Source organism: Mus caroli, unplaced genomic scaffold (assembly GCF_978045245.1).
Source record: "Mus caroli unplaced genomic scaffold, Mus_caroli_1 scaffold_2, whole genome shotgun sequence".
In the NCBI taxonomy this organism is placed as follows: domain Eukaryota; kingdom Metazoa; phylum Chordata; class Mammalia; order Rodentia; family Muridae; genus Mus; species Mus caroli.
Window position 1 is genome coordinate 149,969,193 of NW_028227257.1, and position 23,723 is coordinate 149,992,915.

Consider the following 23,723-nt stretch of genomic DNA (forward strand, 5'->3'; position numbering starts at 1 on the left):
CTTCCTCCCTCTCTCCTGCTCTGTCATTGGCTGATCAGCCCTTTATTGACCAATCTGAATAATTAGGAAGCAATGTTTACACAACATTGATGACAGGCAGTTCTCAAAATAAGCATAGCAACCATATATGAGGGCATAGCAACCAGCATGTGAATAATACAGGATAATCCTTATACAGTGCACAATAACATTATGCCTACAGTTCCCTAAGGAAGAAAGTGGGTAAGTAAGAAACTATTGGCTTTATTTAATAATATTGCTCATGGGGCTGGAGAGATGGTTCAGTGGTTAAGAGCACTGACTGCTCTTCCAGAGGTCCTGAGTTCAATTCCCAGCAACCACATGGTGGCTCACAACCATCTGTAGTGGAAATCTGATGCCCTCTTCTGGTATTTCTGAAGACAGTGCGGTGCGGTGGGTGGTGTGCACCTTTAACCCGACACTCTGTATGAGCTGGGGCCAGTCTACAAAGTTTCAAGCAGGTCAAAGCTGCATATTGGATCTTGTCTTGAAAAGAAAAGAAAACAAAACTGACATTTGACGGCTGGGTATTGTAGCACACACATTGTAGTACTCACATACATAAAATAAATAAATAAAATCTTTAAAAAAAAATACTGGTCATGGGTTTTTTGTTTTTTTTTGTTTTTACAGATGGTTGTGAGCCTTCATGTGATTGTTGGAAATTGAACTTAGGACCTCTGCTTGCTCTGGCCAACCCCACTTGCTCCGGCCAAAGATTTATTTATTAGTATAAGTTCACTGTAGCTGTCTTCAAACGCACCAGAAGAGGGTATCAGATCTCATTATGGATGGTTGTGAGCCACCATGTGATTGCTGGGATTTGAACTCAGTACCTTTGGAAGAGCAGTCAGTGCTCTTACCCACTGAACCATCTCACCAGCCCTGGTCATGGGTTTTTTAACAAGTATAATATACAGATCCCATTTTTTTTTTTTTTTTGAGATGTCAGAATCTCACTGTGTAGCCCTAACTGCACCTGGAATTCCTTGTATAGGACAGGGTGGCCTCCAGCTCAGACATCCAAGACAACCACCTGTCTCTACTTCCCAGAGTGCTGGGATTAAAGGTGTGTGCTACAATATCCAGCAGTCAAATGTCAGTTTTGTTTTCTTTTCTTTTCAAGACAAGATCCAATATGCAGCTTTGACCTGCTTGAAACTTTGTAGACTGGCCCCAACTCATACAGAGTGTCGGGTTAAAGGTGCACACCACCCACCGCACCTGAACCAAATGTCAGATTTAATGATAGGGACGCAGGTGGGGGGGGGGTCATATGGGAACCCACTATATTATCCTCTCATTTTTAAAATGTATTCATTTACATGTTAATTTATGCATGTGTGTAAGCCTACATGAGTTTATGAGCACCACATGCATGCAAGTGCCTGCATCATTTCTTTTTTAATATTTATTTATTTCATGTATGTCAGTATACTGTCACTGTCTTCAGACACACCAGAAGAGGCCATGGGATCCCATCCCATCTGGTTGTGAGCCACCATGTGGTGGCTGGGAATTGAACTCAGAACCTCTGGACGAGCAGTCAGTGCTTTTAACCGCTGAGCCATCTCTCCGCCCATCATTTTAAAAAAATGGTTCTAAAACACTGTTATTTGATGGGGATGGGGCAGCAGTCATCATCACCTGATTCCTATACTCTCAATATTATTCCTGTAACATCAAGGTTCAGAAGCAAAAGGGACTTTGCCCTTAACAAAGATGGTAGCCACTAGCGTCGGGAGACTGCCTGCCCGGGACAAAGAGGGCGGTCCCGCCAGCAGGAACCGGAAATACGAGTCTGGGCGGTGCGCGGGGTACGGTGGGCGCTGGGCGCGCAAGGTGCGCGGGTCCGGTTATGAAGCTGGGCCGGGCCGCTCTGGCCCTGCTGCTGCTGGCCCCGTACGTGGTTCGTGCGGTGGAGCCCATCAGCCTGAGTCTGGCCCTGGCCGGCGTACTCACCACCTATATCTCCTACCCTCGCCTCTACTGCCTCTTCGCCGAGTGCTGCGGCCAGATGCGGAGCCTCAGCCGGGAGGGTAGGCGGGCACCAGGCGTCCGGGATGCTGCGGCAGGGGGATGGCGCCGCTGCCAGGCCAGACTTTGGCCGGAGGCCTGAGAGATGAGTGGTTGGAGCCAGGGGTAGGGTGTCAGCCCTGCGCGGAGCTCTCCGGGGCGGCCTCACGGCACCTCTTCCGCTTGGCTTTGGGGCCAACCCGGAGGAAGGGCAGAGTTCGCAGTACCAGGGTCCCTCAGCGCTCTCCAGACCAGGCTCCGCGGGCCCTGACTGGAAATGGGGCTGCCTTTTGCCAGCTTGTTTCTCTCCTGACCAGAGTGATCTTTCCTTTCTCAGCGCTGCAGAAGGATCTGGACAACAAGCTCTTTGGACAGCATCTTGCAAAAAAAGTCATCTTAAACGCCGTGTCTGGTTTCCTAAGCAACCCGAAGCCCAAGAAGCCCCTTACCCTCTCTCTGCACGGGTGGACGGGCACCGGCAAAAACTTCGCCAGCAAGATCATCGCGGAGAATATTTATGAGGGCGGACTGAACAGTGACTATGTACACCTGTTTGTGGCCACGCTACACTTCCCCCACGCCTCTAACATCACACTGTATAAGGCAAGAGCATTAAGTTGACCGCCTTCGCGGATGACCCGGGATTGGGGTTTCTCTGTTGTGGGGTGGGATGTGGGAATTCCACGTCAGTGAGTGAGCCGCAACATGGCTCTCTGTATGTCAGTTCCTCTTTAAAAGGTGTGCACAGAAGTGGTCATATCCCTTGGAGGAATGACAGCTGAGACTAGGCTAGCCTAGGCTAGCCTGTGCACCGTGTTTTAAAGGGAACTTTCTAGAGCTGGGGGTAGCTCGCCGTAGAGCACTTGCCCAGAATGTGGGAAGTTCTGGATTAAGTCTCTCCACCCCAACTCCCGCTGTGGCGAGGGTGCAGTGGGGGATTAGATATGTAAGTTACAAAGGGTTTGAGATACATAGAGCAGTTAGACCACCAAAGTTTTATGAGTGACCTCTGTGTTCGGTAAGGTAACAACTTGGCTGGGAAGTGGGGACATAACAACTCCAGGGTCTTTAGGAGTCAAGCCGCCCCCCGCCCCCCCATTGTGAGAAGGAAACCTAGAGGCCACGTTTGCTTTGACCCAGCTGTTGCAACCTGCTATTGGAGTTTAATTCTGATAACAATCTCAACCTGAATTCAGGTTCGGTCCCTCCCTCCCTACAGCTGTGCAGTTGGGGCTGTCACTTAATCTGAGCAGGGACACTCTTTGTCTTAGAATGGTGCTTTGCCCTCGAGTGTGTTAGTGTACCCCCTTTCTGTTGTGCATTGTGTGGCCATAACTGTGTGGCTTTGTGCAGGTTGTTTAATCTCGGTGCCAGAGGTCAGCGGGTGTTTTCCTACACACCTGTATTCCCAGCAGGCTGAGGCAGGAGGATCATACCTTTGAGGTTAGTCTGGGCTACATAGTAAGCTTCTGTTTGAAAACAGAAATGGAGAGGATGTCAGGTGGAGGAAGAGAAGAAAATAGGGGCTCAGTATCATTTCCTCAATGGCTTTGGGGAGAAGATGAAAAAATGTTGAGTTATAGCCAGACGTGGTGGCGCACACCTTTAATCCCAGCACTTGGGAGGCAGAGGCAGGCAGATTTCTGAGTTCAAGGCCAGCCTGGTTTACAAAGTGAGTTCCAGGACAGCCAGGGCTACACAGAGAAACCCTGTCTTGAAAAACAAAACAAAAAATGTTAACAGTGCTTGGAACAGTGTCTTGCAGCAGTGGGCGCTTGTGCACAGTCTGGGGCAGGAGACTGGGCAGACCTTCTCTGTGGAGTTCTAACGACTGAGTGAGTTGTGTGGAACCATGAGTGGAACATGGTTCAGGTCACTGAAGCTTCCTCTAAGGCAGTTTCTCAACCTTCCTAATGCTGTGACTCCTTAATTCAGTTCCTCATAAAATGATTTCGGTGTTACTTCAGAACTGTAATTTTGTAACTGTTATGAATCTTAACGCAAATATCTGATCTGCAGGTATCTGATAAGTGCGCCCCCGGGGGTCTCGACACACAGGTTGAGAACCGCTGCTGGGAGGGGAAGCTGGTCCATACCTGCAGAGTTGCTGCTTACATGAGATACAAAGGAAAACTGTATTGTGGTCACAGAGCAGTGGAAACACCCCAAGCAGATAGATGTACAGTCTAGCTGTTCGTGTGTTCTTTAGAAAGATACATGGCTGCCTTCCCCAGCTCACTTCAGGAGGAGGGTGGCTGGAAATACCTACACGTTAGGTAGGATTTGGGCTCAGTTTTCCCAGGAAGATGCTTTAAGAGGTCTGTGTGTCTCCCCTTGATGGCTCGGTGTATACGAACCTGGCTGGGGTTTGTCTGGGGCTGGCTTAGGGTGACTGAGGCTCTGACTTCATTCTTTAGCATCTGCCCCACCGAACAACCAAATACAAATAAGGCGGGCTCGTTTGTCTGCTTTGTTCTTGAGCCCGCTGCCCATGAGCTCATTGTTGCAGCCTGAACTCTGTTTATCATCATCATCATTTTAGTTTGGTTTGTTTTTAATTTGAGTTTGTGTGTGCTTGTGAGCATGTGTGTACACATGTCTGTCTCTAGTGATGTGCCTCAGGATCTGTAGGCATTTTTTTGAGACAGGGTCTGTCATTGAGACCTGGGCCTGCCTACCAGTCCCACGGCTCCTGTCTTGCTTCCTCAGTACTCTTAGGGCTCTCCCTGGCCTCCTCTCAGGGGCGCTTGTAAGACAAGCATTTTATCCCATTAAGCTTTCTTCCCAGCCCTAGCCTGGAGCTCTTGCTCCGTCCAGCAGGATCACAGATGAATGTCACTGTGTCCATCTCCAAATGCATTCGTAGAGTGTGCTGCTGGTCGGGAGAGCCTCATCACACCCTCCCAGGATGCCAAGCGAGCAAGTTCAGACTCCCTAAGGGAGCCTGTGGTTGAGTCAGTGCTTTTCAGGCTGGACTGCAGAGGAAGGGCTGAGGTGATGGTGGGTTTCTGCCTCTCATCTAGAGGCTGTCATCACAGGATATATGTGACATTGTGAGGACAGAGCTGGTGCCTGGCTGACACAAGGTCACAAACCTGGAGCGTTGGCATAGGTCAGGGTTGGACTGAGATCCCAGCCTGCCTCAACCTAACTACGTTTTCTTAGGCAAGCGCTCTGTAGCTCAGGGTCCTCGTCTGTGGCATGGGTATGATGCTATCCACATAGGAAGTGCTTGTGAGGCCAAAGGTGTATGGGTGTAATACTCATAGCACAGTGCTCCAGTAACACAGCCATTGTCCTGAGGGCCTGGGCTTGTTTAGCACTAGTGAGGCTCTGGGTAAATGCACACAAAAAACAAAGAAACCCAAAAGCTGATAGCATTGTGTCAACGTTCCCTGCCACCCCTCCCCGCCCTCCCAGAGTTCTTAATTGTAGAAAGAATTGTTTGTGCAATGTGTGGAAGCATTCACCTGTCAATAAAAACGCTGACTGGCCAATGAGCTGAGGCAGAATTAGAAGGTAGGACATCGGCAGAGACATAGAGTTGGAAGCATGGGAAATTGGCCCCAGACTGCAGATGGAGAGAGAACTTGCCGTGTGACACTCACAGAATAGAATAATCAGGATTATTGAGATATGAGCTAGTTGGGGAACAGAGCCAACACTCCGGGTTCCAGTATTTCTTCATTTATACTTGAGTCTCAGAGTCATTATTACGGAAAACTTGGGCAAAAACTTGGGCGTGGGTGTCGAAGCCCGCAGTTACACTGAAGGGCCCCCTTGTCCTTCAGGACCAGTTACAGATGTGGATCCGAGGCAACGTGAGCGCCTGTGCTCGCTCCATCTTCATCTTTGATGAGATGGACAAGATGCATGCCGGCCTCATCGACGCCATCAAGCCTTTCCTAGACTATTACGATGTGGTAGATGAGGTCTCCTATCAGAAGGCGGTCTTCATCTTCCTCAGGTGAGGCTGTGGCTGGGACATGGTGGGACACCCTCGAGCTGGGGGCTTTGGGAAGAGGTGCAGCCCCTCCTCACTGCAATCGTTTCGGCAGCAATGCAGGGGCAGAGAGGATCACGGATGTGGCCCTGGACTTCTGGAAAAGTGGGAAGCAGAGGGAAGAAATCAAGCTCAGAGACATGGAGCCCGCCCTGGCCGTGTCGGTCTTCAATAACAAGAACAGTAAGTAGCAGTCCACCCCCTAACCGTGCACCCCGACTGCTCCCCGGACCTGACGGAATCCTCGAGTGACCACTGTTACTGAGCTGCAGGAGGCTTTATAGATGAGTTGGTTAAGACAGGGTTTGCTCTACGGTCCTTGTGGAGGAAGAGCAGGCAATTGAAGCAGAAGGCCACTGCAGATGGCTGCGGGAGGCGGTAACAGGGAAGGCCTCTCCCTTTGCAGTGTCTTCCCTCTGTCACAGACACTTGCCCTACCTTGTGGGGTAGGTAGATGCTGGCTGGCTGCTTCTTACCGAGGACACAGGTGGCAGGAGGAGCTTGTACAATACCAGGCAGCCAGTACAAAGAGCTTTTGACTCTCAGCTCAGCTGCTTCTCCAGCTACTGTCATGCAGACCTTTGACCTTGAACCCTATGAGGCAGACAGCCACAAAGGTGACTCACTGGTTATCTCACCAGGTCGTTGAGGTGACAAAAGGCTACAGGCCCCACTGGAAACATGCTCACCAAGAAATCCGCATTGAAGTTAGGTGACTAGCTAGTGCGGTGCGTTCTGTTACTCTGTGCAGATGGAATACTACTGACAAAAGACAAACATTTTTGCTCTCTCTTGATGCTATAAAGGATGACTGCACACAACAGGAAATACAGACTGATGGGCAGCACTGTGTGTGTGTGCGTGGTGTGCTTGTGTGTTGAAGACAGGAGGACCTCCTGAGGGGCTGTAGCAGGGATAAGGGATAATTGAGAACTCTGTCGTGGCTGGTAGACAGTAGTGCTGGGGTGGACAATGAGAAGAGCAGTCTTGGGAGGAGGACACATGTTGGGCCACCCTGAAGGGAGACATTTGCTGAGGACACACATCTCAGTTGGCAGTATATGGGTGATTTTGCTTTTATGTGGTTCACACTCAAACCCAGGGCCGTGCACATGCCAGCTAATTGCCCTACCACCAGCCCAGCTGGTATTTTTAAGCCGTGTGACCATTTGAAGTCACTGGTTCTGCTGAGCGCTTGTGCTCGGGGTAACCTCCCCAGCCCGGCAGATGCCCCCAGCTACACCCTTAGGATTCTGGCACAGAGGCACTGGTGACTGCTCCACAGTCGGTTTGTTCTTTGCTGTGGCCACAGGTCCTCCCCCAAGTACAATCAGTGCGGAGCACCGTTCTGAGAAAACAGACCCTGGGCTCTCTTCACAGCTTGCATTGGGAGCCAGAGCACAAAGATTAATAGGCTAGGCAGGACATCAAGACATGTCACGGGCTCTTTAGGGCATCCTGCAGGTACTGAGTCAAGTGTTTCCAGGACTGAACGGCTGAGCTAGACTTTTGTAGGGAAGATGATGTCAGAATCCCGACCCTTGAGGTGCACAGCCTTGCTGGCACGCCTTATTACTCAGAGGAGCCTAGGTGTTGCTTCCGGAATGCTCTGCAGGGTTTAGGAACTGGCGGGCAGCGGCTGTGGATTCCTTAATTGCAGGTCCAGCTATTGAAGCTCTAGTTGGAGACTGGCTGGTGGAGTCTGTGGCTGGCTCTCCCTTACCTCTTTTTTCGAACCTCTTCCAATCTGTCCACCAGCGTCTCACCACTGCCTGGGGCCCAGCACAGTTTGGTGCAAGTGGCCATCTAGTCTGCCTCCCGTCTCAAAGGCACACAGGAGAGGCCTTTCCAAGCCCAGAGCTCTAAAGTGTCTATTTTAAAGCTTTTTTGTGTGTTTTTCATTTTTGTGTGCCTGTGTATGTGTATGTGGGTGTCCAGAGAAGGTTTTGCATCCCTGAACCCAGAGTTGCACGTGGTTGTGAGCAGCCTGAGGCGTACTGGGACCCAACTCAGGTCCTCTGCAGTGAGCAACAAGTGTTCATGTTGGTTTGTTTTTGTGTAACATGGTTTCTCTGTGTAGCCCTGGCTGTCCTGGAACTCACTCTGTAGACCAGGCTGGCCTCGAACTCAGATCCACCTGCCTCTGCCAGGAGTGCTGGCATTAGAGGTGTGCACTGTTAAAGGCATTCTTAACTAATGAACCCCAAAGGTGTCTCCTTATGTCACCCTGCCCTTGCTGTCCCTGCTGCATCCCAAGGCAGTGCTCATGGGCAGTTCTCAGCTTGTCTCTCTTCCTCACTGTATGGAGATGGGTAGCGTGGCGTGGCCCCCCAGTGAACACCTGGTAATTATTCTGTCTGAACCAATCATTGTTATGTGTCACCTTTCTGTCTTTCCCAGGTGGCTTCTGGCACAGCAGCCTCATTGACCGGAACCTCATAGATTATTTTGTCCCCTTCCTGCCCCTGGAGTACAAGCACCTGAAAATGTGCATCAGAGTGGAGATGCAGTCCCGAGGCTACGAAGTAGATGAGGACATTATCAGCAAGGTAGCTGAAGAGATGACGTTCTTCCCCAAGGAGGAGAAGGTCTTCTCTGACAAGGGCTGCAAGACTGTGTTCACCAAGCTGGACTACTACCTGGATGACTGAGGCCGGCTGCCAGTACTGCGTCAGTCCACTCCTCCCCAGAAGAGGCTTGGACACTTCCTGCTGAGGGAGAATCCTGTTTCTGCTCCTCAGAGCCTGCAGGTGGCCGTGCTGTAGGGACCACAGATGCAACATGGACCTGAAGCTCCTGGAGCCTCCAGAGATGAAAGCAGCTCCCAGCCTGTCTATTCTGAACTTGTGATTTTTTTAAAATTATGTTTTAATTTCAGGTGTTTCTGTTTTGAGGCAGAACAAGTAAGTTTTACTGCAAATGTGATAACTTTTTATTTAAAATGGTTTTTAATACTCTAAGAAGCTTTCAGCGGTGGCTTTGTGTGTCTTTTGAAACTGTTGGATGACATTACAGTATTTCTACTTCAGAAACTCAAGCCTGGACATCTGCTGCATGGATGGAATGGTTATCTCAGGAACAAGGGGCCTGAAGCAGCCCTGCCAGGGGCCATAGAGTGATTAGGTGAGACTGGATCACAGATGTGCCTCTGTGCTCTTCTCTGGACTCTAGTAATAAGACAAGTGAGTTTTCCAGGCAGTGGTGGCGCGCACCTTTAATCCCAGCACTTGGGAGGCAGACAGGCAGATTTCTGAGTTCGAGACCAGTCTGGTCTACAGAGTGAGTTCCAGGACAGCCAGGGCTACACAGAGAAACCCTGTCTCAAAAGAGACAGACAGACAGACAGACAGAGAGAGAGAGAGAGAGTGCGAGCAAGAGAGAGACCCTGTCTCAAAAACAACAACAAAAAGCCCATTTGTCTTAACGACCCTGCATGGTCATCAGTTCCACTCCAGATGCCAGGCATGACAGAGCTCTAGAGAGGCTTGTTTTATGCAGCACAAAGCTCCTGCCAAGGGGCAGGGCTCCTGTAGGTGTGGTTGTCATTCAAGGCCCTGACAGGGCTGGGTTTAGCAGGGAGAAAAGGGCCTGACGTCAAAACAAGGTCAACTGCTGGCAGGACCACACTCTGCCTCTGCTACCAGCCTGTTCAAGGCCCCTTTTTAGGTGGCCCAGGATTCCCAGTGATGGTTCCAAGTCCCCAGGAAACATGTCAAGACTGACCACTCATCTGAAGATGGAGCCCAAGCACTGAGCCCTAACTGAGGAGCTTGGGTTCCTCTGTCCTGCTGAGCCCTGTCTTTGTAGATGTGGCAGCATGGGACAGGTGGGCACTGTGTCAGGCTCCTGACACCAACTAAGGAAGGAAGGGAGCAGCAGTAAGTCAGTGCAGAGGCTTACCCTTCCAGGCTGCTCTGTCCTGTGGCAGCCATGTATCAGTACTGCCAAGAAGCGAGGTTAGCACAGTTACACTGAGATCTGGCCAACAGACAGACCTAGAATCGGGTTTTCTGTCGGTTCTGGGCAGGAAGATCCAGCAAACTCGGTCTCTCAGCAGTGGCCAGGTATCAGACTGTGATAAAAGGCATCTCTGAGTAGGAAACGTGCAGCCCACCACAGCATCCAGAACACCACAAACTATCCAAGGCACTGAGTGTGAGGGCCAAGGGTAGGGCACAGAGCCTCCGTCCAAAGTTCTGACCCAGACCCAGCAGTTGCGGATAGCTCACAGTTGGGAGGATGTTATGTGGTAGGAAAGCCTGACTCTGGTAGCTCCTGCAGCTTGCTACCCAGCCTGTCTAGCTGGCTCTGAGCTCCAGAGCCTGTTTGGAAGGTGGAGAAATAAGGAAGGTGCCCACGGTGGCATGTGTGGGCATGTGATTGCTGGCCCCTCGTGTATGTAAACACCGCACAGAAAAAGCCCTTACCTACCCGAGGAAGCTCTCCAGCACTAGATATAGCCTCGTCCTATGTGTGTGGGTAACAGCATTCAAAGCAAACATTGATTTCTGTGTGATGGGGTCAACCTGCACATCCAGGTGAGGAAGGCCGAGGGCCGCTCCAGAGCCTTGATTCTGAGCTCGGGTGCGCTACCACACAGACAAGGAAAAACTCAGGAAAGTTACGTCTCACAATGCTTTTATTATCTTGTGTCCATCTCTGTTCTCACAGGGAGGCTGGGGCAGGCCACACCAGGCCTTTCAAAGTTGGAGATCAGTAACAGCAGTCCAAAGGTGGCCAACACGTGTCCACGTATTACATCACTGTAAACAGAAAACCGGGAGCCCAACAGTCATAAACAGTAACTTGGCTCCAGTCTGAAAGTCACCCTCACCTTGGCACGTTTTGGTTTGCTTCCTGCTTTGAGACAGGGTCTCTCTGTACGTAGCTCAACTAACTTTAAACTCCTCTTCCGAAGTGCTAGGATTACAGGCATGCACCCCACTGGCCTGGCATTCCCTTGTGTAGCATAGGCTGGCCTCAAACTTGAGAGTCCTGCCATGACCTCACAGGTACTGGGACTAAAGGTGAGCACCACCACACCCAGCTCACCGTGGCATTTCTAAATGACAGCTGTGATTCTCTTTAAGGCATTTCCGTGTCATAAAAATAGCCATTCTATCGCATTGTATAAAAACATGGCAGTGTTTCCATGTCTGCAGCTGCATAGCAACTGTAGGACAGAATGGTTCACAAGGCTGGACTCAGGCTCAGTTCCCTACAGTCAGAGCAGCCCAGATGCCACTCAAGGCGTCATCCTGAGATTACATCCAGGACCCACAAGCCAGAGTTGTACCAGTATAGTTCTACTCTCTACACAATTAACAATAAGACCTTTTTTTTTCTTTTCTTTTGAGTTTCATGTAGCTCAGGCAGTTCTTAAACTCAAGCCAGCTGAGAAACCCTGAATCCTGACCTTCCTGCTGGGATCATGGGTATTGTGCCCCATACCCAGCAACGTTAAAAACCTGAGAATAAGCCTTATTCTATTTTAGTCCTTCCTAGATCTTTATTTTTTGAAAAAGGGCTGTGTAGTCTTGGCTGTCCTGGAACCCACTAAGTAGACAAGGTTGGGTTCAAACTCCCAGAATCTACCTGCCTTTGCCTCAAGAGTGCTGGGATTAAAGGTGTGCCCCAGCACTTGTGGCACTTCCTAGGTTTTAAAATGCATGGCATTTTACATTTATTACCTAAGCTTTAGAAGTAAAAATATAAATTTTAAATATGTGCATGTCCTTTAAAACAAAACAAAACAAAAACCCTGGCATCTCTGGTGTACAGCAGACACACTCCTTCCCATGGGGTTTGGCCAGGTCAGCCCCAGCCTAGAGCTTCTCTTCCTATGCACGTTCTGCAATTCGGAGCTTGACCTTCAAAGCAAGTGTAACAGGCAAACAGGGTCCAAAGACCTCCTTCAAAAATGACAGCTCATCCTGATGCAAGCAGGGATGAGGCTGGGGTGAATCTAACAATTGATAGGCAAGGTACAAGGCAGGTTGTGACCCATATACAGTGGGAGACTGGACAGAGCATCCCACAGCCAGGGCTGTGAGCAGTAGCGAACGGAAGGCATAAACTCAAAGGCTCTGTGTCCCTGTGTGCTCCAGGGGCCTCAGAGGGAGCCCCCACTGCTCACGCTGACAGTCCAGCCAAGGTCAAGCCCACATGCTCCCCTCTAGCAGCGAGCATCTGTCAGTGCCACCAGCTTCTGAAATTGTGAGTCCCAGGTCAAGGCAGAAAAGAAAAAAACAGCCCAGTGGTAGGAAACCCTGCCTCCCTGAGGGTACAGCAGGCCCATTAGTGGCATCTGAGGCATGGGTGCTGTTGGCCACACAGGACTTTGGCCTGCGTCCAGACAGTTTTTTTCTTTTTTTAGGCACTTGATTCACAGTAACAGTGTGAGCATTCTTAAAGTTCATCTTCAGATGCTGCACTGACAGCATCCCAAGTCCACAGGTGCAAATGTGCAAAGCCCCAAGGGGGCTCTTCAAAGTGCTCCATGACAAGGCCTGGAAGGGGGTGGGAGGTTCCCCTGAATCTTCCCACTCCACTGGATGAAGAGCTCAGTGGAAATCCAGCCGGGACTGCACAGTCTTGCAGCCCTTGTCTGAGTAGATCTTCTCATCCTTGGGGAAGAAGGTCATTTCATCTGCCACACTGGTGACAACGTCCTCATCAACAGCAGCCCCTCGGGCCCTCATCTCTGCCCGCACACACATCTTCACGTGTTTGTACTCCAAGGGCAGGAAGGGGATAAAGTAGTCGATGAGGTTTTTGTCTATTAGCCCACTGTGCCACAGGCCACCTGCAGAACAAGACACAGCGGATCTCCTGTCACCGCCACCTAGCCATATCCCATCCTTCATGCCTTCACCCTTCCAGAAACTCTGTCAAGTGACACGTGCCCTCAAAATACCCTAAGAAATCTCCCTATGGCAGCAAAGCCACAAACAAGGGTGTCGCTGGCTTCGAAAAGACACACTGCTGAGAATCTACTCGATGCCAGCCGAGCACTGGGTTCCCCACTCCATAGTGGACTCACTGTGCTTGTTGTTGAAGACGCCCACAGACAGCACAGGTTCCAGGTCCTTCAGCTGGATCTCTTCCCTTTTTCTTCCTGCCCGCCAGAAGTCCAGGGCCGTCTTAGTGATCAGGTCCCCTCCTGCATTGCTGAGTTGGCCAGGGATGCAAAGACCATATCACATGTGAAAGACGCCTGTCTCCTTGCCGTTGTCACCCACCCAAGGCTTTATTCCTTCTCAAGGCTAGAACTGACCCCCCCCCCCCCGGGGTCCTGTGCCTGGTAAGCAGGTGCTATCATAGCACTATGTGACACTCCAGCTCCCAGGAGTGCTACATTTCTAGTCCTTCCAAAGCTTTAAGTCAGGACTATTTGCAGTGTGCTACCAGACAAGGACAAAAGGCTTGTCTGTCTGCAAGCAATGTAAATGCAGTGTTTAGAACTCAGAGTGGCTGGCAGGGGCACCCAGCGCCGGGCCAGAGGACCACTTTGGCTCATCCCCAACTCCCTTTCTGTGCTAGAGTGACACTGGGAAGTGAGAAATGACAGGTGAGCCTATGGCTTTGTCAAGCTGGCACTTCTGTCCCGGATGGCCAGGAGAACCTCATCCTAGCACTTGGATGTCCCTGAGAAGCCTCGTTGGCTGACCTGAGGAAGATGAAGATGGCTCTGCGGTAGGAAATCCCATCCACCTGCTCATAGTAGTCCAAGAAGGGCTTGATTGCATCAATGATCCCAGGATGCAACTTATCCATCTCGTCAAAGATGAAGACGGAGCTGCCACACGCGCTCACATTGCCTCGGATCCACTTCTGGAGCTGGTCCTGGACCAACCTCAAAGAGAGAGGCAGCTCAGAGGATGTTCCAGAGGATGGAGGGGGGGGAGCTGCCTGGCGCGAGAAGCCACCAACTGCATACTTGCCCCCACGAAGCAGATGACACTTTCCCACAAGTGGAAAGGCACTAGCCATCAAAGCCTGGCCACTTGATTTGAATCCCTGGGACCCAAATGGCTAAAAGGAGAGAACTGACTTCCAAAAACCACCACTGATACACCCCTGCACACAGGCCAAAGTGAGGCAGAAGGAGAGAGTCCCTGAGTAGCTCTGTCAAGGTATTTCATCACAGCCACAGGAAAAGAAGCAGAGACAACAGGCACACAGAAATGACAACTGAGCCGGGCCTTTAATCCCAGCACTCGGGAGGCAGAGGCAGGAGGATTTCTGAGTTCGAGGCCAGCCTGGTCTACAAAGTGAGTTCCAGGACAGCCAGGGCTATACAGAGAAACCCTGTCTCGAAAAACCAAAAAAAGAAAAAAAAAAAAAAGAAATGACAACTGGATTTAGATCTGCACAATGCTCTGAACTGACACAGTGAGTGAAGATGCTGCCCTGGCTGGAATGAGAAGCCCTGAGCTACATCCCTAGCACTCTTGCTTTATTGAAACACCCAAGCAACAACTTCTCATCCCCTAAGTGGGAAAGGCCACTACAGACTTCCCACTGCAAACACTGTACTTCAAGAGATCTAGAATAAAATCTGGAAAGCATGAACATAACTTTGTGATGGCGACGGTAGCTTGGTGGCACAGCACTTCCTCAGCACCTTCAAATAAACCCATCCTTCCTTCTGGCACTCCTCCCTGGCTGACAACAGAGACTCAGTTTCATTTCCTCCTTCGATGGGGTTTCTGTTTGCTAGCTCTGTCCAGCAGGAGGCCAAACACCAACAAGCAAAATAGTCATTTACATCAAAATCAAGGGATGAAAAATGCAGAGATCTCACAAGGAAAACCAGGCTGGAGCTTTGCTTCTGAGACACATCAGCAGCAGACAGGTGGCAAGTTTTAGATGTGGCCATGCCCAAGCAAACTATCTAAGGTCGCCCTACCCAACACCCTGTGCCCTGCTGGGAATGGAAATGCCTTTATGAGTGCCTAAGGCAGAGGCCTGGAGACGGGGTGAGAAGTTCAGGCTGGCAGGGACAAGTCACCTTGCCTCTCTTGTCCACCTTCTCAGTCCCCTCCTTCCTCCCCCTAGTCCCAGGAATGATACCCCACCCCACCTCACCCCTACATTAGCTGACTCCATCTTTAAATGTTCATAGCATCCCCTACCTCACTGGATTATTTTGGAATAGCAATTTTAAAAAACGGAGAAGATGGGACACACCTATAATAAAAGCACTTGGAAGTTGAAGGTAGGAGGATCAGAAGTTCAAAGCCAGCCTCTGCTATTTAGTGAATTTGAAGCCAACCTGGGCTACATTAGACCCTAAGACCACCCTCTCCCCCACATGCCATAAACTGGGCAGATTGATAGATGCCTGTTGATCTCAGCCCTCAGAAAGCTGGATCCCTAACACCAAAGCCTGGACTACACGATGAGGCACTGTCTCAGAAAGTATAAAGAGAGGCTAGGCATTTAACCCCAGCCTTGGAGGGCAGAGGTAGATAGATCTCTGTGAGTTCCAGGCCTGCCAGACCAACACAGTAAAACTCATACAACAAATAAATAGCAGAAAGCAAAGCAGAGGCCAGATGGAGCATTTCAAGGCAGAGAAAGAAAAGCAGAGGCCAGAGCTACTGAGTAAAGTACCCCAGGCATATGATCAAAAATCGGTAGGTTTTCTTGCCTGGTACACATTTATCTTCTGCTCATGAGGGAAGTGCAGAGTAGAGACGAACAGGTGGACAAAGTTACTCTTCAGGCCTTTTGGATAAAGGTTTTCAGCCACAATCTGGCTGATAAAATTCTTGCCCGTGCCAGCCCAGCCATGCAAGGACAGAGTCAATGGTTTCTTGGAATTTTTGTTGTTCCTGAAGCCAGTCAATGCCTTGAGAATCACTTCGGTGGCAAGGTGCTGTCCAAACAGCTTCTCTTCCAAGTCCAGCTTGAGGGCTGCGGAGGCCCGCACCAGAACAAAGAGAAAAACACAGGTTAAAAAAGTACCTGGGTCAGAGGCACAGTTAGCGACTGATCCAGCAGGAAGTCTCTGCCAAGAGTCAGAGCCAGAACCATAAGGACCTACAGTCAGATCCTTAAGTGCCAGTTCTCCTTAACATCTAAATGTCAAACAAGCTACACAGATTCTTTCATCCAAGGAGGAATCATCTCGCGGCTGTGCTCCGGGCTAGCTTTCCCGCCACCCCTGATGGCTCGGGAAAAAAAAAAAAAAAAAAAAAAAACAGCAAGAGCAACAGGCGGGCTTTCTGGATGGAGCTCCACGCTTGGCACCCCCTGGCGGGGCGCACCAGCTGGCCCCGCTGCGTTCAGTTCTCCAGGCGGTCATCGCAAGGCCTGCGAAGGTGTGGCGAGGTCCGGGCCGTGTGTGTCTCCCGCGGCGCCGCATCCAGCAGGAGCGGGAGCCGAGCTCCCAGCGCCCTCCCGCCCGCCCCGACCGGCCCGCGGGCACATACCCGACGTGTTGAGGGGCCGTTCCTCATGGCAGCACTCGGTGAAGCGGCAGTAGAAGTCGGTATAGGACAGGTAGCCGGTGAGCGCCGACACGGCCCCGATGGCGATGCCCACGCTTACGGGCTCGAACGCCCCCGCCACGTGGGCGGCCAACAGCGCCCACAGGGCCGTGGAGCCCCCAAACGCTCCGATTCGTCTCATCGCACGCAGCGAAGCACCGTGCGGCTGCGCTCCGAGCACAGGATCCAGTCCCACGGACTGAACTTCCGGTACGGCGCTGCCACTTCCGCTTAGCTAGAAAGCCGCCTTGTTGGAAAGGGGCGGGGAGACTATAGTCACCAACCTTGTGAGTGTCAGGAAACCCTCTAGAGACCATTAAAGGAATTTCATTCCTATCTTTTAGAGGTCCTGTTTGTTGGTTGGTTGGTTGGTTTGTTATACATACACACACACACACACACACACACACACACACACAGGAGAGAGGGAGAGAATGCGGAGATGGATCAGTTGTTAGGAGCACTGACTTGCTCTTCCTGAGGACCTGGGTTCACGTCTAAGCACCCACCGTTTTGTAATGGTCTCTAACCAGTTCCAAGGATTCTGCCACTCTCTTTTGGACTCTGTAAGCACTGCACACACACACGGGGCACAGACATAAATGCAAGCAAAACAATCATACACACAACATAATAAAATTATTGGAAAATTATGCACACATAAAAATCAAAAGCCCAGATTGGGCTCCCAGCATCCACATCTGGTGGCTTATGACTACCTGTACCTCCAGAACTTTTCCCCCCGAGCTTTGTGGGCACCTCCACGTATACAGTGCCGTACAGAAGCTCAGGCGTGCACATACATATAAAATAATACATAAATAAATAAAATCATAATAATAAGAGCAGCAATAATGTGTGCTTGTGGCGCGAGAGACAGGGCTGAGCACTAGGGATGTAAAACACATAGGGACACCTGTGGGGGATTCACAAGGGAGGCAGACATTTGTCTCTGCGCATACCACACAGTGGGCCCCAGGCTGCCTGCTGGGAATTCATCAGTGGAGTAGAGTTGGTCCTGCCTTTCAGGACACACAGGCTGTGGGGGAGGCAGGCAAGGGGACAAGGGCTACTGAGTCATCAAAGTCCAGGTACTGTGGGGCAGGGAAAGCCTTTGCTTGTGCTGAAGATTAGAGGTATTAGTCAATCAAAAACCGACGGAGTTGGTCAAGCAGAAAACAAGCAGTGGTGTGGTGCATGTAAAGAGTAGAGTTTGTAAACCGCCAGTCTGAGATGTGTGATTACTCCTCTACACGCCGGCATTATATCAACTTGATATAGAGTTTGGAGCCACAGGCTTTTTTTCCTTTTTGTTTGTTTGTTTGGGTGTTTTGTTTTGTTTTTGAGACAGGATTTCTCTGTGTAGCCCTGGCTGTCCTGGAACTCACTCTGTAGACCAGGCTGGCCTCGAACTCAGAAATCCACCTGCCTCTGCCTCCCAAGTGCTGGGATTAAAGGCGTGCGCCACCACCGCCTGGCTGCCACAGGCTTTTAATAGGGACAATACAGCCAACTTGAAGATCATTCCCCAAGGAAATAGATTGTCCATACATACTTGGTCCAGACATTGCCAAACTTGGTTGAGTTCCTTTAGTAACTAATGTGCAATAAATAACCTGTGAACTCTGGCTGTGTGTCAGGCCCAACACCATATGAAGCACATATACCCATATACCAGGTTTACAGCAGGGAATAGGACAGGTATGGCTCCTGACTTCACAACAGAGCCACTGACCACGACTGTCCTTATTTCTGGGGGGATAGGGCAAAAAGCTAAGGCCCCAGAGTCCCAGCAGGCTAATCTCAGTCACCTGTCCCAGCATGCTAATTAAAGAGATGCTTATGAGTGAAAAGCAGATAAAAGAGTTTCTACTAAGGTGTCTCATTGGGAGTAGGAGCAGATGGGGGGGCAGGTGACCCCAAGTCCATCTTCTGGACACTGACATGAGCTTCAGGTTTACATAGAGGAAGAATTGGGACAAGGGACAAGAGGCATGCATAGGCAAGCTGTCCTGGTCAAAGGGTGGTCTGGTTGATCATTATCTCAGGTCTAGTTTTGAATGATGGCTCACAGGAGTCCATACTGTTTGAAGGAACAAATCAGTTCTCAAAAGATTGTTCCAGCCGGGCGTGGTGGCACACGCCTTTAATCCCAGCACTCGGGAGGCAGAGGCAGGCGGATTTCTGAGTTCGAGGCCAGCCTGGTCTACAAAGTGAGTTCCAGGACAGCCAGGGCTATACAGAGAAACCCTGTCGAAAAACCAAAAAAAAAAAAAAAAAAAAAAAAAGATTGTTCCAGCTGTCCCTTCAGAGAAAACCACACTCACAGAATGACATGTTTGCTCGCCCATGCTTGGGGTTGGTGTAAGTCCCTTGCCATAATGTGACTGATTGATCAGCCCTGCTTCAGGAGTCCAAGCTGACTTCAGGGTTAGCTGGAGCCTATTTTAGACACACGTACACTCACACTCACACAGGGAGGGAGGGAGAGAGGGAGGGAGGGAGGGAGGGAGGGAGGGAGGGAGGGAGGGAGGGAAGGGAGGGAGGGAGGGAGGGAGGGAGGGAGGGAGGGAGGAAGGAAGGAAGGAAGGAAGGAAGGAAGGAAGGAAGGAAGGAAGGAAGGAAGGAAACAAGAAAAGAGATTCAATGAAGGCAGAATTGATTGCCAGGCTTCCCCATGCTTTAGTGTCACCTTGAGGAACTTCTAAGCAAGGAGACAGTGCCTGTTACATTCTGATCACTTTGGAACTACATTGAGCTAGCAAAGGTCAAGTCAATAGAAGGGACTTGGAAGTCCATGGAAGTCCATGGAAGGGACCAGATGACTGAAACAATGTCCCAGAGGAAGCAGCCAGTGGCCTGTTGCTCACAAGCAATGGAAGGCAAAGGGACTTGAGAGTGCCCAGATGTGGAGCCAAGAGGAGCTAGGGAAAGCCTCCTGAGAGGCAAGAACACCACAGAGGCAGATGGAGGGTAGGTGGGCGAGGAGGACCATTCAGCCCTTAGGTGTTCAGGTCCCATGGTTTTGTCTGTTTTGGAGGTTTGGGTAACCAAGATCTGAGAACCAGAGACTCAGCATCAGGTGAAATGCTTGCTTCCAAGGTGGCACCTCCTTGCTATGTTCTCCATGCAGAAGGTTTGAAAGGACAAAGAGGAGTCTCACGGTAAGCCCATGTGTATGTGTGACAGTGACAGCTGAGAACCCAGCCAGCCCAGCTTGCTCTCTCTCTCTCTCTCTCTCTCTCTCTCTCTCTCTCTCTCTCTCTCTCTCTCTCTCTCTCACACACACACACACACACACACACACACACACACACACACACACACCCGTATGTGCCTAGACATGCAGCTGAGTATTTGTGGTCAGGTCAGCAGTTGGTGTCTTGGTCAAGTCCCTCTCCACATTTTTTTTTTCAAGACAGGGTTTCTCTGTACAACATTATGCCCACAGGACTCTGTGTGCTTCCTGATTTGACAAGTCATAAGTACCAGTGACTACGCTTTCCTGCAACTTCAAATCCTTCCAGAAATTGTGGCAACACAGAGAACCATCAGCGAACCTTCTCTTTCAAACAGGCATGGGCTGGATGGGCTCTCTGGACTTGTGAAAAGATCAGAACTGCTGGTCCCAGGTGGAACCTCCTCTAAGTGCAAAACCGAGTGGATGGCAAGCGCCCTGCATGCACTAGTCATACATACTAGTCTACAAATAGGGAAACTGGGGCACGGGATGGAGATCTCACATGTCCAGAGCCCCTCAGGTAGGAAGAGAGGAACCAGGACTGCTCCTTCACCTCCGAGGCTGCACTCCAAGAGACACATGAGGCTTCCCCAGCTGCGTGCCTGCTCTCTGTCCAGGCACCAGCTTAGACAGATGGATGGCAGGCACCTTCCACCTCGTAGCCAGGCTGGCTTCTATCAGCCAGCTGGATGAAGCTTCTCAGGTGGCCCTGGGACCAAGATGCTACCGCAGGGAATGGGGAGATGGTAGGGGTGGGGGAGCAGTGCGGGTGGAAGGAAATCCTTTGGTGGGCCTTTTCTTTTCTTTTTTGTTTTGTTTTGTTTGTTTGTTTTCGAGACAGGGTTTCTCTGTATAGCTCTGGCTGTCCTGGAACTCACTCTGTAGACCAGGCTGGCCTCAAACTCAGAAATCCGCCTGCCTCTGCCTCCCGAGTGCTGGGATTAAAGACATGCCGGCTGGTGGGCCTTTTCTTGACTTGAGCCAGTTGTCTGCAGCTCTGAGACAGAAGACTTCCCAGGGGCACATACGAGTAAAGCATGATGAAAACCTTGGTTCTAGAAACTCAACCTCTTCCCATTTCCCAGCAGTGTCCGGCTCTACAGAAATGTCACTTTCTCCATGGACGTACAATGTGACTGGGATAGGAAGTGATACTACTGCCCGCCCGTCTCACTGAGATACATTCCAAGGGTGAGCGCAGTGGCTCAAGCCTTTGATTTCAGGAAGAGAGAACAGGCCATCTCTGTGGGTTCAAGGATATCCCACTGATCTCTCTCTCTCCCTCTCTCTCTCTCTCTCTCTCTCTCTCTCTCTCTCTCCCTCTCTCCCCCCTCCCCTTCTTTTTCTGGCTAGCAGATGTCCCACCCTCTTCTCTATTGTGCCCAGCCATTGGGCGATCAGCATTTATTGACAAGGCAGAGTATAAATGATAAGAATTGATAGTCTAGCCAGGCATGGTGGCGCACACCTTTAATCCCAGCACTCGGGAGGCAGAGGCAGGCGGATTTCTGAGTTTGAGGCCAGCCTGGTGTACAAAATGAGTTCCAGGACAGCCAGGACTATACAGAGAAACCCTGGCTTGAAAAGACAAAAAAACAAACAAACAAACAAAAAAACCCAAAAAAACCCCGAATTGATAGTCTACATAGTGTGTTCCAGGCTAAACAGAGTTATGTGGTGACTCTCTCTTGGAGTGGGTATGGGGGAGATGGTTATGGCAAAGAGCTGGCTCAGCAGTTAAGGGATTATGCTGCTTTTGCAGAGGGCACATTTAGTTCCCAGCACCCACATCAGGCAGCTCACAGCCACCTGTAGTTCCAGCTTTAGGGAAGTCAATGCCTCTGACTGCTAAAGGAACCTGCACTTATGTACACACACACACACACACACACACACACACACACGACCAAGTCAGCTCAGTTAGTCAACAGGTTCTCCAGGTCAGGAGCGAGAATTAAAAGAAAAAAAAAAAAAAAGACAATTAGACAACATTATAACATGACCCCAGCCAGTTCTGAGGCTAAAGCAAGTTTATTTTTTTCCAGTCTGCTTTTATACCACTTTAAGTACATGAAAAATGATAAGATCAGTTCTGGGTCAAGGAACAAGCAAGGCAATAAACAGAATCCCGAAAGCACCTTTCCATGGACTAGTCAGGATTACCAAGAGGAAAGGAGAGCCACACAGGCCTCTGCTGAGGCCACTCTGAGCTTTGCATTAACTCAAATGTAAATGTTCTTTAAGCCGGGCGTGGTGGCGCACGCCTTTAATCCCAGCACTCGGGAGGCAGAGGCAGGTGGATTTCTGAGTTCGAGGCCAGCCTGGTCTACAAAGTGAGCTCCAGGACAGCCAGGACTATACAGAGAAACCCTGTCGAAAAACCAAAAAAAAAAAAAAAAAAAAAAAAAAAAAAAGAAATTTGGTAAATGTTCTTTAATCTGGGCCTGTTCCCTGAGTCCTAGCCCAAAGTCAGATTCATGCCTTCTTCTGTCCTGAAAGGACAGAATTCCTGCCAAGTGTCTAGAAGCAAGTGGCCCCAAAGAGCTCTCCACACACACACACATACACATAACTAGAAATATAAGCATAAAGACACATTTCTTAAAATTCTAACCATTTGGGACTCAGCAGTTAAGAGCATTAACTGCTCTTCCAGAGACCTGAGTTCAATTCCCAGCAACCACATGGTGGCTCACAACCATCTGTAATGGGATCCGATGCCCTCTTCAGACCTGTAGGTATACACATGCAGGCAGATCACTGTATACATAATAAATGAATAAACCTAAAACCAAAAAGACAACAACTAACCATTTGACAACTAACAATAATTAATTTAACGTTTATGACGTGTAACTGTTGCTTGTGGGCAATTGTATGCTAAAAACAATTCCCAGCCGGGCGTGGTGGCGCACGCCTTTAATCCCAGCACTCAGGAGGCAGAGGCAGGCAGATTTCTGAGTGCGAGGCCAGCCTGGTCTACAAAGTGAGTTCCAGGACAGCCAGGGCTATACAGAGAACCCCTGTCTCGAGAAACCAAACCAAACTAAACCAAACCAAACCAATTCCCGAAATACATTTTAACACTGATAGCTCTGTGATCACCAGGAAAAAGGTATATAGTAAATTTTAGTGTGTGCCTGTAATCCTACCATGTAGGAGGCTGCAGTAGGAAGATGGCCAAGGCAAGCCTGACCTACACGCTAAGTGCCAGGACATTCTGGATTGCAGATTTTTGTTTGTTTTATGACAGGGCCTCACTATGCAGCCCTTGCTGTCCTGGAACTCACAGAGATCTGCTTCTGCCTCTGGAGTGCTGGGATTAAAGGTGTACACCAGCATGCCCAGTTCATCTGGGCTACAAACAGACTCTATCTCTAAAAATAAAACCCAGCCGGCATGGCAGCAGGTCCCTTTGATCCCAGCACTTAGAGAGGCAGAGGTAGACAAGATCTCATGAGTTCCAGGTTATCCTGGTCTACATATCAAATCCCAGGGCTACACAGCGAGACTCTGTCTCAACAAACAAACTCATCAGGCAAGATCTGAATCTAACCCCTGGGCCCCGTGGTGGGAGTCCAGTGTCCATGAGTTGTTCCTCCACTTCCATGTCTCCACCATGGCAGGCTCTCTCTCTAACGCACACACTAGAGTAAAACTAATGAAAACAAAATTCCCCACAGTCTGTAAATGTGTGGGGTCTGAGGATATAGCTTAGTTGGTAGCGAGCGTTTTTTTTGTTTTGTTTTTTTGTTTTTTGGTTTTTCGAGTCAGGGTTTCTCTGTGTAGCCCTGGCTGTCCTGGAACTCACTCTGTAGACCAGGCTGGCCTCGAACTCAGAAATCTGCCTGCCTCTGCCTCCTGAGTGCTGGGATTAAAGGCGTGCGCCACCACGCCCGGCGGTAGCGAGCTTTCTTAGCATCCAATAAACCCCAGCACCACATAA

General features: G+C 50.1%; 2 protein-coding genes across 2 annotated transcripts; one reads left to right on the plus strand and one right to left on the minus strand.

The window, feature by feature from the left end:
• Positions 1-1,812: 1,812 nt before the first annotated feature.
• Positions 1,813-11,443, plus strand: Tor1a (torsin family 1 member A). The gene is made up of 5 exons (XM_021150639.3): positions 1,813-2,060; positions 2,375-2,640; positions 5,829-6,004; positions 6,096-6,223; positions 8,441-11,443. Exons 1-5 carry the CDS (start codon positions 1,880-1,882, stop codon positions 8,689-8,691), a joined length of 1,002 nt encoding a protein of 333 aa, XP_021006298.1. The 5' UTR covers positions 1,813-1,879; the 3' UTR covers positions 8,692-11,443.
• Tor1b (torsin family 1 member B) lies at positions 10,662-16,740 on the minus strand. The gene is made up of 5 exons (XM_021155691.2): positions 16,480-16,740; positions 15,696-15,961; positions 13,710-13,885; positions 13,083-13,210; positions 10,662-12,845 (listed from the first exon to the last, which is right to left on the minus strand). Exons 1-5 carry the CDS (start codon positions 16,676-16,678, stop codon positions 12,604-12,606), a joined length of 1,011 nt encoding a protein of 336 aa, XP_021011350.1. The 5' UTR covers positions 16,679-16,740; the 3' UTR covers positions 10,662-12,603.
• Positions 16,741-23,723: the final 6,983 nt, after the last annotated feature.